Genomic DNA, 14615 nt, shown 5'->3' with positions numbered 1-14615 from the left:
TCCCGGACGTCTCTAAGGACAGGGCCGTAATTCAAATCGGAGCAGTGCAATGTCTCCCCAGGGCCAGGGAGCCCAGCCGAGGAGAAGAGCCGGCCCCGGGCAGGTGGAACAAATGTCCAAGGCTGTGACTTCTTATTTCGGCTCTTTGCCTTTCATTAAGTATCTGAGAGATGATGTGACTGGAACAGCTTTTATAGACATCCTAGAACGAGGGGGTTGTAAAACCGAAGTGATAATGTTTTGTAGCATTAAAAAAAAACTCACTGCATTCCCTGGCTGCTCTTTTCAAAGTGCTGGCCGAGGGCTGGCAGCAATCGCCGCCTTTGGTTCAGAGAGTTACTGGAAGTGCGTGCATGCGTGTGCGTGTATGTGCGTGTGTGTGTGTGTGTGTGTGTGTGTGTGTGCTTTCTCCACCATAAAATCAGGGTTTGTTGGACAAGACCACAAGATTTGGTAGATGTTGCACAGCTTTGAAGTCAGGCAGGTACTCAAATTCTGCTTTTGCCTTTTTCAAGCTGCATGACCTGGGCCTCAGTTTCATAATCTGAGAAGTGGGTGTGATGCCAAGCTGCCATGTCTGATGGAAGGTTTTAATGACATGACTGATGGCTTATTAGGAAGCCTGGCTCCTAGCAGGCCCTCAACCCACGTCTCACTGTGGCCATGGAAATTCCCTTCCTGCTCCAGGATCCTATGGCTCAGGCTGGGTGAGGGGTGTGGGGTTCGGAAAGGGTGAGGCAGACCTCTGTGGACCAGATGGCCTGGTGAGCAAGGAACATTCTGGAGGAAGGAACGGCGTGTGCGAAGTCGTGCTCACGGGAGTGAAAGAGCGGGCAGGTTGGGAGTAAATCCCATTGGGAGGTCTTGTGTGCTCGAGAGCCAAGCATTGGTGATTTCTGAGAGCAAACAGTGCTTTTCCTCCGCGTGTAGATCTGCAGCCAAGAGCGCCAGACGCGCCAGGACGGCTTGCTTGGCATTCTGATTCCCGGGCGCCACCCAGTCTCTCTGGGGAGGGTCCCAGGACTTGCTTTGCTGACAAGCTTCTCAGGAGGTTCTTGGACACTCACATTTTGGTCAGGCACTTTTGCCTTATATATCAGAAACAGGCCCAGAGAGGACACGTGACTCACAGAGTTAACTGAAGGCCAAAGGTGAAGTCTCCCAACCCCACAGATGGGACAGTCCCTGTATAGGTACCAGGACTAAGGGTATGGCTTCCTCTTCCTATACCAGGGGGAAGTGCTCACATGCCCCAGTGCCCTGCCCTCTCCTCTCAGGGCTCCTGCTTCCAGGGGGCTCCCCTGGCCCCTCCCTAGCTTTTAATTTCAACGTGTCTTTCAGCCATTGTTGGTCTTTGTGCTCGGTCAGGCATTTAACCACTTTAAGCAGCTTTGGGCATTTGAGACTTATTTACTCAACAGTTTGCACAGTGGAGTCAGGCATGGAGGGCGATGGATAACAGGTCTGAGGGCTGGGGCGTGTCCTGGGCGTGCAGGGAGCGGTAGGAGGTGCCTTGCGCTTCTATTGGAGGGCGGGGCAGGTGGGACCTGAGAGGCAGGGGGCTTCTCTGAGGCCCAGCCTCATCCCAGGGCGCAGCAGGGTCTGCCCAGCCTTCTTAATCCTCTTCTGCCCACTGAAGCAGGTGGGCTGGCTCAGGCTCATCGGAGCGGAGCCTCCTGGGCCCTGGCCCTGGCCCACCAATCTCAGAACCTGGACCTCACAGGAGCGCCCAGGGAAGGCACTACCCGCCCCTTGGATCAGGCCGGACTTTTCATTGACTGGTCCAGATCCACATACTGACCGCTCACCCTGCGAGTCCTTCATTGTTGTACTCATGCTTCTGCCCTCCGAGAAGGTGCAGGCTTAGGATTCCCGCAGGCTTGGAAGCAGCAGGGATACCCAGCAAAGGAGAGAGGTTCTAACGGGAGGAGAGGGGCCCGAGGAAGGAGCTGGCGTTGGTCATGAGACAAAGGCTCACCTGGCCGAGAAGGACAGTGACCAGCACGTGTGATTCACGGGGAGGGTTCAGGAAGCAGGTCAGCAGTAAGCAAAGTGGACCCATCTCCCCTGAAAGCCCTAAAGGCCCCTCTCTCCCCCTTGGACCTGCCAGGGAGGAGCTGAGGAGCCTGTTCCAGGCCCGGGCCAAGCTGCCGCCTGTGTGCCGCGCGGTGGCCGGCCTGGAGGGCACCTCCCAGCAGGCCCTGCAGAGGAGCTGCGCTGTGAGGAGGACCTTCGCCAGCAGCTTTGCCGCAGTGAAGAGGCGAGCCCCCTGCTCCCAGATCAAGCTGCAGATGGTGAGTGGGTGCCCTGACCCCACGGCCACGCGTCCCTCCCCTCCTCCAGGGCGGGTCACCTACCTGTAGCACCTCTAACCTCCCAGTGAGCCTGGAGGGCAGGCATCGCCCTGAGTGTCACAGAGGAGAACACCGGCACTCGGGGCGGCAAGGAAACTCGGCCACAGTCACACTCCTGGGGCGTGATGGTCCCAGTCTGAGGTCAAAGCCTCGGCTACTTGGTGTTGACTTGAGTGGCTTCAGGCAGTTTGCAGGAACCACTCTGTCCTTCTGACCACGCCAGGCCCGCCTGCCTTCCTCCCTCCCCAGGGCCCACATGTTCACCACCAGGCTCTCCCTGGGAGAAGCAGCAGGCTGCAGCACTGGATGTAACTGTGTTACCTAGAAACGTTCATCCAGTAGCAAATGAGGAAATTTGATTGGTCAGTCGTTATGCTGAGCCCAGAGGGTGGGGGCACGGGAAGGGTAAGTTTTGAAAAAAACCTCATAGCATCTTATACTGAAAAAGCCCACAGATCAGGCCCTGGGTTCTAGTCTACCTCTTCTGCTGCGCCACTCCCTCACCCTCTCCATGCCTCAGTTTCTCCAACTGTTACAACAAGGGCTATTCTGAAGGCCCCTGGTCTTCATGAGTACGAAGCAGGCCGTGGGTAGGAGGTCCTTGGTGTAGGACAGAGGGGCCCAGGAGATGCTCAGGCGAGGATGAGTGTTTGCTGGGGGATGTCCTGACCCCTGCTGTCTCACCCTGGACAGCTGGCCCTGACCCCCTCTCCTCCGGTTCTAGGATGCGTTGTCCAGCGTGATCCGAAGGTCTCAGTTACACTTCATCCACTGCCTGGTGCCGAGCCTCACGGTGGAGAGCAGGGGTGGGCAGGGTGCTCCGACCCCGCCGCAGCCTGATGGGGACAAGCCCGGAGCAGGCGGGCCCCTGCCCTTGGACATCCCCGCACTGAGGGTCCAGCTTTCGGGCTCCTACATCCTGGAGGCGCTGCGTCTGCACAGGGCAGGTAAGAGCCACCAGGGAGTGAGTACCTTGTCTCTGACGCCTGGGACATGCCCGCCGACCAGGGGCACCACAGGGACAAGAGCACCAACAATGTGCCAGGAGTTCTCGACTCTTCCCAGCAGCCCTGTGAGGGGGAGGCTATGAGCACCCCCATTTTACAGATGAGGAAACGGAAGCTCAGGGAGGTCAAAAGACGTGCTCAAGGTCACACAGCTGGGACATGGCAGAGCCTGGATTTGGATCTAGGTCTCTTTAAATCCAAAGCCCTTTTTATTTCTTGAAATAGTCGTGTGCTCCTGGAAGACTAGGGCTGTGTCTTACTCATCTTCCTTCCAACAACAAACGTGTTAGGAGCTTCCACTTTGGAATCGAGAGTAGAGCTCCCCCAATGAGGGATGCTTTGGTTAAGATGCTCAGCCTGGTTTGGGAGATCAGTGTGGAAACCGGTGATAATAATGCGACGTGGCAAGGGCACGTGTCACACGGGGATGCAGGCGGTACCTGGATGCCTGGAGGAAAAAGCTCTGGGCTCTCATTGGTGAGATTGGGAAGACCTCCTAGAGGAGGGAGCATCTTAGTTGAGTCTAGAAACAAAACAAGCAGCTCACCCTGGGGCCGGGCCGGGGGCGGGAGGGGGGGGCGGGGAGAGGGAACCTTGGGCAGAGGGATCAGCATATGCAAAGGCAGGGAAGGCACTGCCCAGCCTGGGATTTCAGGAAAGGGGGTTCAAAACAAGTGAGGGACTTGTGAGGGGGCAGGTCCAGCGGGGAAGGCTGTGAACTGGTCTGTGGAAGTTGGGTTCTCCCAGGTCCAGCTGAGGCAGTGACGGGTGGTGGGGGTAAGGGGGTGCAGTCAGAGGAGTGAAGTCTTCCAGGCCTGTGTTTTAGAAAGTGGGCACGCACCCGAAATTTCCACCACTGGCTCATCTCAGGAGCTGAGTTTGACTGAATCCTTCCCTTCCTTTTCTGCCTCTCAGACCCCAGAGGCCAGCAAATGGATGCCCTCCCTGCCCATTAGGAATGCCTCAGGTGCAGGAAGTCTCTCTGCAGAAGGTGGGGTAGCTGGGGCTGGTGGGGAGCCCAGGTGGACCCCCGTTTGTTTAATGTCTCTGTGGTCACTGATACCCCAGCTTGTGGCCGCTGCCCCCACCTGTTCCCAGTGTGTTAATAATGGAACCCTGGGCCCGAGGCATTTGATGGAGAAGCTGGGAGCAGCAGGAGGCAGAGATGAGGCCCTCACTCCCCTGGGCGTCTCATTGATTCTCCCTCCTGCCTGAACAATCGGGCGGAGGGAGACAGATAATGTCTCGGGAAGAGCGAGAGTGGGATGGTCACAGCCACAGCGGCGACCGATCGATTCTGCCTGGCTGGCTGGCAGAGAGCGCTGGGCCTCTGCAGGCGCCATGGACTGCCCGTTAGAGCCCCTGTGTGCACGCTCAGGTCAGCGGTCCCCTTCCCCAGGCCGCATGTCCTCACTGCAGTGTCTGTCCTCTGCATTCTCAGCATCGCCTAACTCTGTCAGGATGAGTTTTCCAATCAAGTGGAGGGTGGATGCCTTGTGGTAGACATTTCCAGTGTCTGCCTCCCAGACCTGGTTCGTTTCCTCAATTTTTCTTTCTCCTCTAAATTGCTTCTGTCTTTCTCACATCATACAGGAAATGTTTACATGCATCCCTAGCTACATACGTATATAAAATATTTATGGTTTTGAATTCATGCAAGTATAACATGTACATACAGCTACAGATGCACACATAGCCATGCTGTTTGTTGAGTACCTATGATGCGCCAGGCACTGTCGTCACACATAGTAACTGGCATCAGTCTCACAGAGGACAGCGGCTGGCGTATAGAAAATGCTCATTAAACATTACGTGTCTTATGTCCTGGTGGGCACAGCTCAGACTCTGGAGGGCGTGGGCCTGGGCTTGACTGTGACTGACACCGGCAGGTCCCGAGATGTGCCTCCTGTGTCTTTCACCTGTAATAGTTCGGATCTCAGCTGTGGAGGGTCTGCAGAATGAATAAGGTAATAACACTTAGAAGATCGCCTGGACGTGGGAAGGCATTCGATGAATGTTAACCTCTTACTGCAATCATCACCAGATTTAATCATAGGGGCCCTGTGAAAATAGATGTGATTCTCATCTGACAGGTGAGGAAATTGACGCTCAGGGAGATGGGGCCATTTGTCTCCAGTCAAAGGGCTAATGAGGGCAAAAATGGGATGTGGACCCAGATCATCTGACCCAAAAGGGCAGGCTTGAAACCTCCCAGCCTCCCCCACCCAATCTCTGTTCAGTCAGCAACCTTTGAACCTGACTGGAGACCCTCCTCCTCCTCCAGGAAGTCTCCTGGGATTTGCCACCTGCAGGCACTGTCACTCTTCCTCATGGTTTATGCATTTGGCTTACTGTGGAGCGAAGTCTCAAAAGTAGTGAGATTTCATCAGACTTCCTCCCATCAGGCTACTTGAGAGTGGTTTTGTTTGTTTGTTTTAGTGGGGGTTTTTTTTTGTTTTTATTTTTTAGGCCACTAAGGCTCTACCATGTCCCTTATATCCAAACCTCAAGGTTTGGGTTTAGAGTTCAAGTTCCTTTGGGACCCAGTCCCTGCTCACCTTTGACCTATCATTGTCTACTCTCCACTGGATTAGTTATTGTCCTTGTCCGGATTTGAACCCCACCTGGGAGAGTTACCATCTGTGTGGCTTTGGGCGAGTGACGTAACTCTCTGGGCCTCAGTTTCCACATGTGTAAAACAGACACAGGAGTGTAGGCCCAGAGTGTCTGTCACAGGGGAGTTGATATCCTTGTGTCTTACACATGGAGATGCTCAGTAAATGCTGGCTGTTGCTGTCTATGGGACAACGTTAGGTTTCCCCGCTCCACCTCCCTCTGCCTAGACGCCCCTTCCACACCAGATCCTCTGACAAACTCTTTCGGCTCCTACAAAGTCCAGCTCTCATGCCACCTTCCTGGGAGCCTCCAGAGCCCCTCCCGTGTCCACGCAGAAGGGTGGGTGCAGCTGTGTGCATCCTACATGTTGGATTCACAGGAACTCTTAGGTGTTATCCCATTCAGCATTTCTTCGTGCAGTCTGTGGCTGATAATAGTTATTAGACAAAAAGAAAAAGATTTTCCATGGTCGAGCAGGTTTGGAAAAACCTCTGGGTGCAGCAAAGCTAACCCGGCATCTTCCGTGCAGAGGTTCTCCGAGCCTCTGACAGCGATGCTGACTCACATGGGGACTCCCAAGAGGCAGATAAGAGCCCAGCTTTTTCAAACTTGCAGTGGAGCGTTTTTAGGGTTTGTGTTCTGCAGAGACATTCAGAAAATGTGGACTGAACCTGATCTCTGAAGTTAGCAAATGGGGAAACTGAGGCCCCCTAATGAGTCCACATAGCACATTAGGAGCAGGGCCCTGGGCTGGGTTTCTCACCTAGATACCGGTTCTTCCCCTGCCCACACCCTCTCCCCCAGGTTATGCTGACCACATGGGGCTCACGCAGTTCCGCCGGCGATTCCAGGTGCTGGACCCCCTGCTCACGAAGAAGCTCATGTTGGCCACTGAGGGAGTCGACGAGAGGAAGGTATGTGGAGATGGGTGCCGGGGTGGTGGAGGCCCTGGGTACTTCTGTTCCGTAGGGGAAGAGAAGGGGCCATCTCGACCAACTGGGATCTGAGAGCCGAGCCTTGGGGGCAAAGATGAGGGTGGTGTGAGGTGTGACCCAGACCCCTAGACTGCACCCCCACCATGCCCCTTAGGACACTACCCATCCCAGTGATTCAGAATCACTTCCGAAACCCTGTGTGAGGAAATGCAGGCAAAGAATTAGCCAGGAGGAGAGCATGTCCCAGCTGCAAGGGCCCCCAGCAAGATGAAAAGCCATCTTTCCTGAGGGAGTTCTCTCACACCAGCACCCTGAGATGGTCTATGAAAAGGGGGCCTTGCTGTCATAAAAGTTTGGGAAGCATTTCACACTAGAGCCCCATCTTATAGAATTATAGCGAACCGTGCGCCTCAGGGCCTTTGCACCAGCTGCTTCCTCTGCCTGGAGCACTCTTCCCGCTCTTTGCATGGCCAGTGTCAGCTTGCTGTTCTGATCCTGGCTTAGCTGTTACTCTCCATCACATCACCTTGTTTTAATGTTTGTACAGCACTTCTCCTTATTCAAAGTTAATAGGTCCCCCTGTGTGTTTTCTGGCTCAAGCAAGCGTTCCATCAATTCTCTGTTGAACGAAGGAATGAGTGAATGAATACACATACCTGACCCCCTATTTCTGCCCCTGTGTCTCCTTTCTCCAATGCTACTGTAAACTCCTAGGGCTGGAACCTCAGCTTGACCCATAGTGCCACACCCCCAATAATTTTCTATTGAGAGTGGCCACCAGCTGATTGATGACCACAGAGCTCTTTAGAGTTTGCAAAATCCCATTGCATCCTTGCAACAGCCATGCAGTATAGGAGTGACAATGGCCCTTTTACAAATGAAGAGACGAATTGACTCCCCTGGGGCCACACAGCCAGGCATTCGTGGGTTTTGTCCTTGAGCCCAACTTTCTTGATTCCAGTGAGGCCAGTGGAGACAGCATGGGCTCCAGAATCACACAGACCTGCACTTGAGTCTCAGCTGGGGCTGTGTGAACATAAGCAAGTTCCTTCCTGTTTCTGCCTCAGTTTTCTTCACCTGTAAATGGTGTATAACAACAATGCCTACCTCAGTGGGTGTTTTGAGGGCTACACGGAACTGTATAGCTGAAGTACTTGACACAGAGCTTGCTGCATGCTAAGGGCTCGATTTGTATGAGCTCCTATTATCAGCATCATCAGCATCTTTCAAGGCCAGAGAGATGACAACCAAGCCACACAGACTGTATTTTTACAGCCATATTGAACCTTCACCTCCAGGTGGGTGTGCCCACGTGCACTTGGGATCATCAGTCAGTGAGTCACTGGGCTGGAAGAGTAAACAGAGCCACAATCATTAGGTCCTCTCCTGGCTCTTAGCAGGCAGGCCCAGGGCACAGGCCACCTCCTGGAGACAAGGAAGTGCCTTCCATGTGGCCTTTCCAACTCACCATGGGGAGGGGACATCAGTCCCAGCTCGTGCGGTGCAGGGCTGTTCCCTCTCTGGGCAGCTGCCCATTGTGGAAGCCACTAACCACTGTGTATCCGTCTTCATTTGGGGTTCTCTGTCCTAGGTCCCCCCAACTTGATCTCTGTTCAGGGCATCTGGAATGGAGCCATTGAAAGGTCTTGGGCTCCTCTGCAGTTGAAAACAGCACGGATGTGTGGTGTGGGGAGTCTTGTGCAGTGGCAGTGGGTGTAGCATATGGAAGAGTTTCTATTCCGAACGACTCAGCAGTTCCCTGTCGCAGCCAAACCGAAACCACCTCCACGCACACGCTGGAGGCCTGGGAAAATGGAAAATTACAAGTGGAATGGACTTGGTGGGAAGTTTTTGCCGCTTCTTATTCTTTTTTCATTTGCTCACAAATCTCATTTGCGGCAGCATCGAATTTTTGGTAGCAACAAAAGGAAACAGCATCCTGCCTCTTATGAGGAAGCTGATAAATATTCATTTCCCAGGCAACGTGATAGGCCATGAATTATGCATGAACATGTGCTCGGGTGGGCCAACTGTCAGCCTGTGTGTGTAAAGCAGTGAAGACCTCAGGATTGGAGAAGACAAGTTTGACAGCTAGAAAAGGTCAATATTGTCGTCGGGCACTAGAGGGAAGCAGAGGGAATGCGCTGTCGGGTATACAGTGGGCCTTGGTGAGGTCCCCTGTGTGCCTGATGTGGGGCACCTAACCATTGGTGTTTCACACCAAGACTGTTTCCCAGTGAAGTGCTCTCATGTGGTGGTTACCCACTGCATGCTTTGTGTTCCTGAAACAAAGCACGTGCCGTTTACCACATGCGCAGTCTCCCTACAGTGTTTCTGGCACCATGTGAAAAGGTTACAGATCCTTGACCTGAAACCATCCTCAAAAGATAAATGGGGATTATCCCCATTTCACAGCAGAGGCAGCTGAGGCCATCACCACCCAGCCCGGCGGTGGCATCTCATTGTGGTTTCAGTTTGCATTTCCCTGGCGATCAGTGGTGTTGAACATTTTCCACGCTTGAATGGGAGCTCTCTGAGGACCAGCAGTGTCTGGTGAAGTTCTCTACAGGATGTGCCATTCCTGATGTTAATTTAAAATTATTATAAACTTTGTTCAACTTTAGCCAAGTACCTACTTTGCAGCAGTCCCTGAGCTAGGTGCCACAGATACAGGGATGAACAGAACACAGCCTCACTGGGGGAGAAACACTTAAGCCATTTCCACAGAGGAGTGGCTTTAGGATGCCCCAGGGAGCACCCCTAAAACTTTAGATGTTTTCAGTAGGGGCGAGAGTGGGGCCCCAGGGAAGACACCTCTGAGCAGGCGATGATTGAGTGGAGCCTGGTGGGATAATTTGGAGGCGTCAGGAGTGCACACATTGGGCACTGCTTGTACAAAGACCTGAAGCCGTGATGTCGCATGGCTAGCTTAGTGTAGCTTCAGCATAAATGAGGCCAAGTGTCAAGAAAAGGGGCTGAGGCCAGGCCATGGGCCATTGTTAGCAGGGCTAGAGAGTATGGGCTTTCTCAGGGGGCAGCTCCTTGTTCCATTCCGGCTGGTCATTGTCCATTGCTTGCCCCAATCAGGGTGACAATCTTAGGCTGGCTGTTCCATTGACCTTCTTCACTTGTTTGCAGCCAAGAAAGGTTTTCAACAGGGCATGACACAGACAACAATGTGGACTCAAGCAGTGAAGGAATTCTAGTCAATTCTGCCCAACCCATGGTCCCCTCTAGGGAGCAACGTCCTTGTGCTGACCTCCAGCTGCTCAGGATGCACTGTTCCTTCTAGACACCCAGGCATATGCCCAGGTCTGCATGATGATCTTATATCCCTTCTAATCATCTTGGATCCCTTTCATGGGTCATCCCATCTGGTTAAACGTATACCGTAAACTACACTGAAGCCCACCACAGTGGCCAGCATGGTGGAGTCCCAGGCAGGTTGGTGGAGGAGCTCTTTTAGCTCACCTTGGCCGTGTCCTAGATTCTGGTCATTCCTCTCTCTGCACCTGAGGCAGGAGTGGCCAGGTCTCTCCAATCAATGTGAGGGAACCCTTGGAACCCCCCTCCCCTGAGGGTGTGTGCAGTGTTGATTGATTTTATAGGCAACAACATCTCTGTCCCTGGGACTTGATCTGAAGAACACATTAAGGGATGCTAATCCATCTTCTCAAAGGCAGCCACTCTTATTTCATCTCAAACCCTGTGGACACTCCCAATTTCCTCCCAGTTTGTCTCTGAGTCCCTTTCTTCTGGGAAGAGGCCCCTAGGAGCCTGTGGCTGGGAGGGGAGCTGTCCGCAGTCAGGGTGCTGAACGACTATTCCGACGCTCCTATAGTCTGAGCCCTCAGGAATTTATTTATCGTCATTTTCCTGCTCACCTTGCTGTCCCCCAGTTTGAGTCTCCTCTTTTAATAATGTTGGTTTTCCATTCAGTGTTAACCAACCGATTGTGTGTGTTTTTATTTGTTTGTTCATTTAGTTTCTGCTTTGTGCCAGGCATTCTATTTACAGTCCTGAGCAGAGAGTGTTCAATACCAGGACATAGTCCCCACCCTTATGGAGGGAGTGGATCGATGTGTGAGAGATCCAGTGGGTGAAAGGGTGAGGTTTAGAGTCAGATGGACTTGGGTTCAAATCCTGGTTTCTGACATCTCTCTTTCCATTCATTCGTGCCCACAGGTAACTTTTAATTGGGCATCACAAAGCACCTGGCACATAGTAGGTGCCTAACAGATGGCAGCTGCTGGCTATAGCAGCCATTGGGCCATGGCATTTCATGGTCAATGTGCTATGCCAACAGCAGCAAAATAGTTCACTGGGTGAACATCCAGTTCCACAAACATGGATTCTCCATTTCACACCATTCGTTGAGGAGTGAGTTGGGGAAGCATTTCTCAGTCGTGGCTCCTTATTATTCCTGGGGGCCCTCACTGCCTGTCTAGCATGTTCAGCTTCAGGTGAGGTGCCAGCCCACACGCTTTTTGGGTGCATCCTTGCTGAACATTGCAGAGAAAGCGCTTTGCAAAATTCTAGGGACACGAAGGGGCTCTGTAAGTGGAGGCCTGGTGTGGGTTTCTCCCAGGGACATTCAAGGACTCATAATTTGAGCCCAGAATGGTGGAGGTGAGGGGTATGCCATCTCCCCACAGTGTCAAGGAAGGCCTTACAGCCTCAGAACCTCCCACAGTTACTGGCATTTATGGAAACTTAGCATGTCCCAGGTGTGATAGTAAGCACTCCATGTGTCCTGTATTAACTGCATGGAAGTCTTTGTCAAATTCAACATCTAAGCCCACAGAGGATGTCTGCTGTCTGCTTATTTTCTGTTACCTTTAATATATGTCACACTTTCCAGGTTTTTGGTGGTTTTTTTTTTCATGACTTGTAATTTTCTGTTTAAAACTAGACATTTTAGATGCTGTGTGATAGCAGCTCTAGATTTTGGTCTTTCCCCAACTATTTGGTAACTAACTTAACTGGACTAGATTTATGGAGTCTGTCTCCCCCATGGTATGAGACTGCTGATATCTCCACTCAGTTTTTATTTGTTTTGTATTATAAATGGTGGGTTCTCAGGGGTTGCCCTGGGCCAGCATAGCTTGTGGTCAGTAGAGGCTGTGATCAAACACCTTCCGCCTGTGAAGCACTCACCTCATTCTCGTGGAGCTGCATGTGTGTTGGGAAATGCATTCAGCAGTCAGGCGTTTATGATTGTGTCTCGGCTTTCACTTCTTGTTTGGCTCATGGCTTTATGTTTGCATAGGGGTATGTAGACAGCTAGGGCCGCCTCTCTCTCCTGTGCACGGGTGCGGCCTTGATCCTGGGCGCAGCCTTCCAGTTGCCAGGAGTGTGTGGGAGCTCATTTAGGTGCACTGTGGCTGTCCAGTCCCCTACAGCTCCTTGTTCCATTCCACCTGGTCATTGTCCATTGCTTGCCCCAGTCAGGGTGACAGTCTTAGGCTGGCTGTGCCACTGACCTTCTTCACTTGTTTGCAGCCAAGATCATAGTGTTTCTGTCAGTGATTCTGGGTGAGGGGTTTTCCTCTGCTTTACTCCATATAAAGTGCTCCTTCTGCCAATGACGCTGCTAGATTCCACAGCCTGCCTCACCCTCGCAGGATGACTGCACACAGAGCGTGGTGGGGAGTGGAAGAGCCCCATCCAGATTGTCCCAAACCCTCAGGGTTCCTACCTGCGGGTCAATAGGTTTTCCTTGAATGAATGCTTCTCCATGTGTTGCATCCCCTGGCTCAATGTCCAGAGTGTTGAACTGGTTGTTTTCGAAGATGGTATCCACTTTTTACCATTGCTTTTTGCGGGGAGAGGGTTTATCAAGCTCCTCGCTCCATCATTCTGGAAGTCTCACTCCTGCATGCTACTTCTGTGACCTTGTGAAGCCCCCACTGCATCCTTGTGGGGCAGGAATAATCACCCCCTATTTTGGAATATGAGGATCAGAGAGGAGGGGTGCCTTGCTCAGGGCCACACAGCCCAGTGCACGGTGGCCTGGCCTAGACCCCACGGTCAGAGGGCAGAGGAAAAGCTCAAGAGTCGGAATCCCTGGGGTGGCCTCTCCCCCATCACTTCTTGGCATGTGACCTTTGACCAGTCATTTCATTGCCCTGGGTCTCACTTTCTTTCTCTCTAAAACGGGCGTACAGTAGTGCCTGTGGCAGAAGTTTGAAAATAAATGAGTTATGTGTCAGGTGCTAGGAGCAGGGGTCACGCTAAAAAACACAGGAGAAAACTGGCCAGAACGGCCACATTTTCCTCGGCATCCACGCCGAGAGGAATCAGCTGCAGTGATCTGGGCAATTCAGATGGCTTGGCTGATATTCCAGAAAGATGCCGGACAACAAAGACATTTCTTATGTAAACCTGGATCGTTGCCCCGGATTCCAGCAGCCGGCTGGTGGCTAATGATTCCGTTAATGTACAACCAAATGAAGTCACTGATATTTCACCCAACAAGTGACAGTTTCTAAGAGTGATATTAATGATGATGATAATAATAGTAATTAAGTACAAAGTCACTTACAAAGTCATGTTACACATTCTCAATTACTCATCCCAACCCTGGAACAGCCCGGACAGGGGACAATATCACCCTTTTGCAGGGGAGGAAAATGAGGGTCAGAAGTATAGGTCTATACCCGTCGCCACTCACTCACTCCACTATCTGCACCTGCACTTTCTTCTCAGTAAAGTGAGGTCAACAGGACAGAATGTGTTTGTTAGCCCTAAGACTCTTGGCTACACAGCCATCTCAAGGGCTGTAAGGAAGCAAGAAGATGGAGAAGAATCCTTGAATATTAGGGGGAGGAGGTGTGTGTTTTGGCAGCATTTGGGGTGCATCTGAGAAATGGAAGCTAAATGCATGTCCTTCAGTGCCTCTACCAGGTTTTGGCCATGACAGAGCTGGTAGGACAGGCTCTGAGACACGGTATGGACCAGCTCACGGTATTTATTAGTGCTTCCCGTACGCCTGGTACTACGCCAAGCCCTCCGCAAGCACAACCACAGAATCTTCGGAGACAGTGCCATTATTTCACCTCCCACCCCCATTTTTTCCTGAAGAGTTGCCTACAGCTCAGAGTAAAATGCTTGTCCAAGGTCACCTGGGTCATGGGTGCTAGAACCAGGATCTCAGCCCCGGTGGGTCTCACTCCAGACTCTTACCCCTCCCCCAGCCCCCAGCACCTACTCCGAGAACTGACTGTAAGGCAGACCTAGGAAAATTTCACGGGCTGTAGGTTTCATCCTTTCTACTTTGAGCCCATTTTTATTTTGTTTTCCTCTTGTGCAGAGAGAAAAGATGTTGTACTTTGGAGATATTGCTTTCAGGCATTCTGCTGCCCATAGCTCCCTTGGAACGTCTTTTGGCTAAAATGTAATAAGTGAAACCACTCAATTTGTGGCGGAGCGGTATGGAATGTTCTCGCAGGAGGTCAGAGGAGGGAACTTCCTCCCGGATTACAGTCTCGGGCTAGACTTTTAATAAGCTTTTTTTTTTTGTATCGTAGGGAGTTTTCTGTGATGCCGATGACCCGTGGGATTGAAACTCATGTACTAAATTACTCCAGGCTCATACTACCTTTGGTTTCCCGAGTGTCACAATTGCTTTTCTGGCCGTTTATTCTGGAAATTGACTTTGTGGTTTTCGGTGGGTGGAAGGTCCGTGAGGGGTGGCGTGGGGG

General features: G+C 52.2%; 1 protein-coding gene across 1 annotated transcript in view; it reads left to right on the top strand.

Moving 5' to 3' along the window:
- Positions 1-14615, top strand: part of MYO18B (myosin XVIIIB) — a 163802-nt gene that overhangs the window by 45300 nt on the left and 103887 nt on the right. Inside the window, exons 18-20 of the mRNA XM_023743449.1 lie at positions 2111-2294; positions 3079-3301; positions 6782-6891. Coding sequence (XP_023599217.1) covers positions 2111-2294; positions 3079-3301; positions 6782-6891 — 517 coding nt within the window. The remainder of the gene's footprint in view (positions 1-2110; positions 2295-3078; positions 3302-6781; positions 6892-14615) is intronic.

The sequence above is a fragment of the Myotis lucifugus genome, unplaced genomic scaffold, assembly GCF_000147115.1.
Source record: "Myotis lucifugus unplaced genomic scaffold, Myoluc2.0 scaffold_391, whole genome shotgun sequence".
Taxonomy (NCBI): domain Eukaryota; kingdom Metazoa; phylum Chordata; class Mammalia; order Chiroptera; family Vespertilionidae; genus Myotis; species Myotis lucifugus.
The sequence above is the reverse complement of the archived record's forward strand: the minus strand, read 5'-3'. Positions and strand labels throughout refer to the sequence as shown.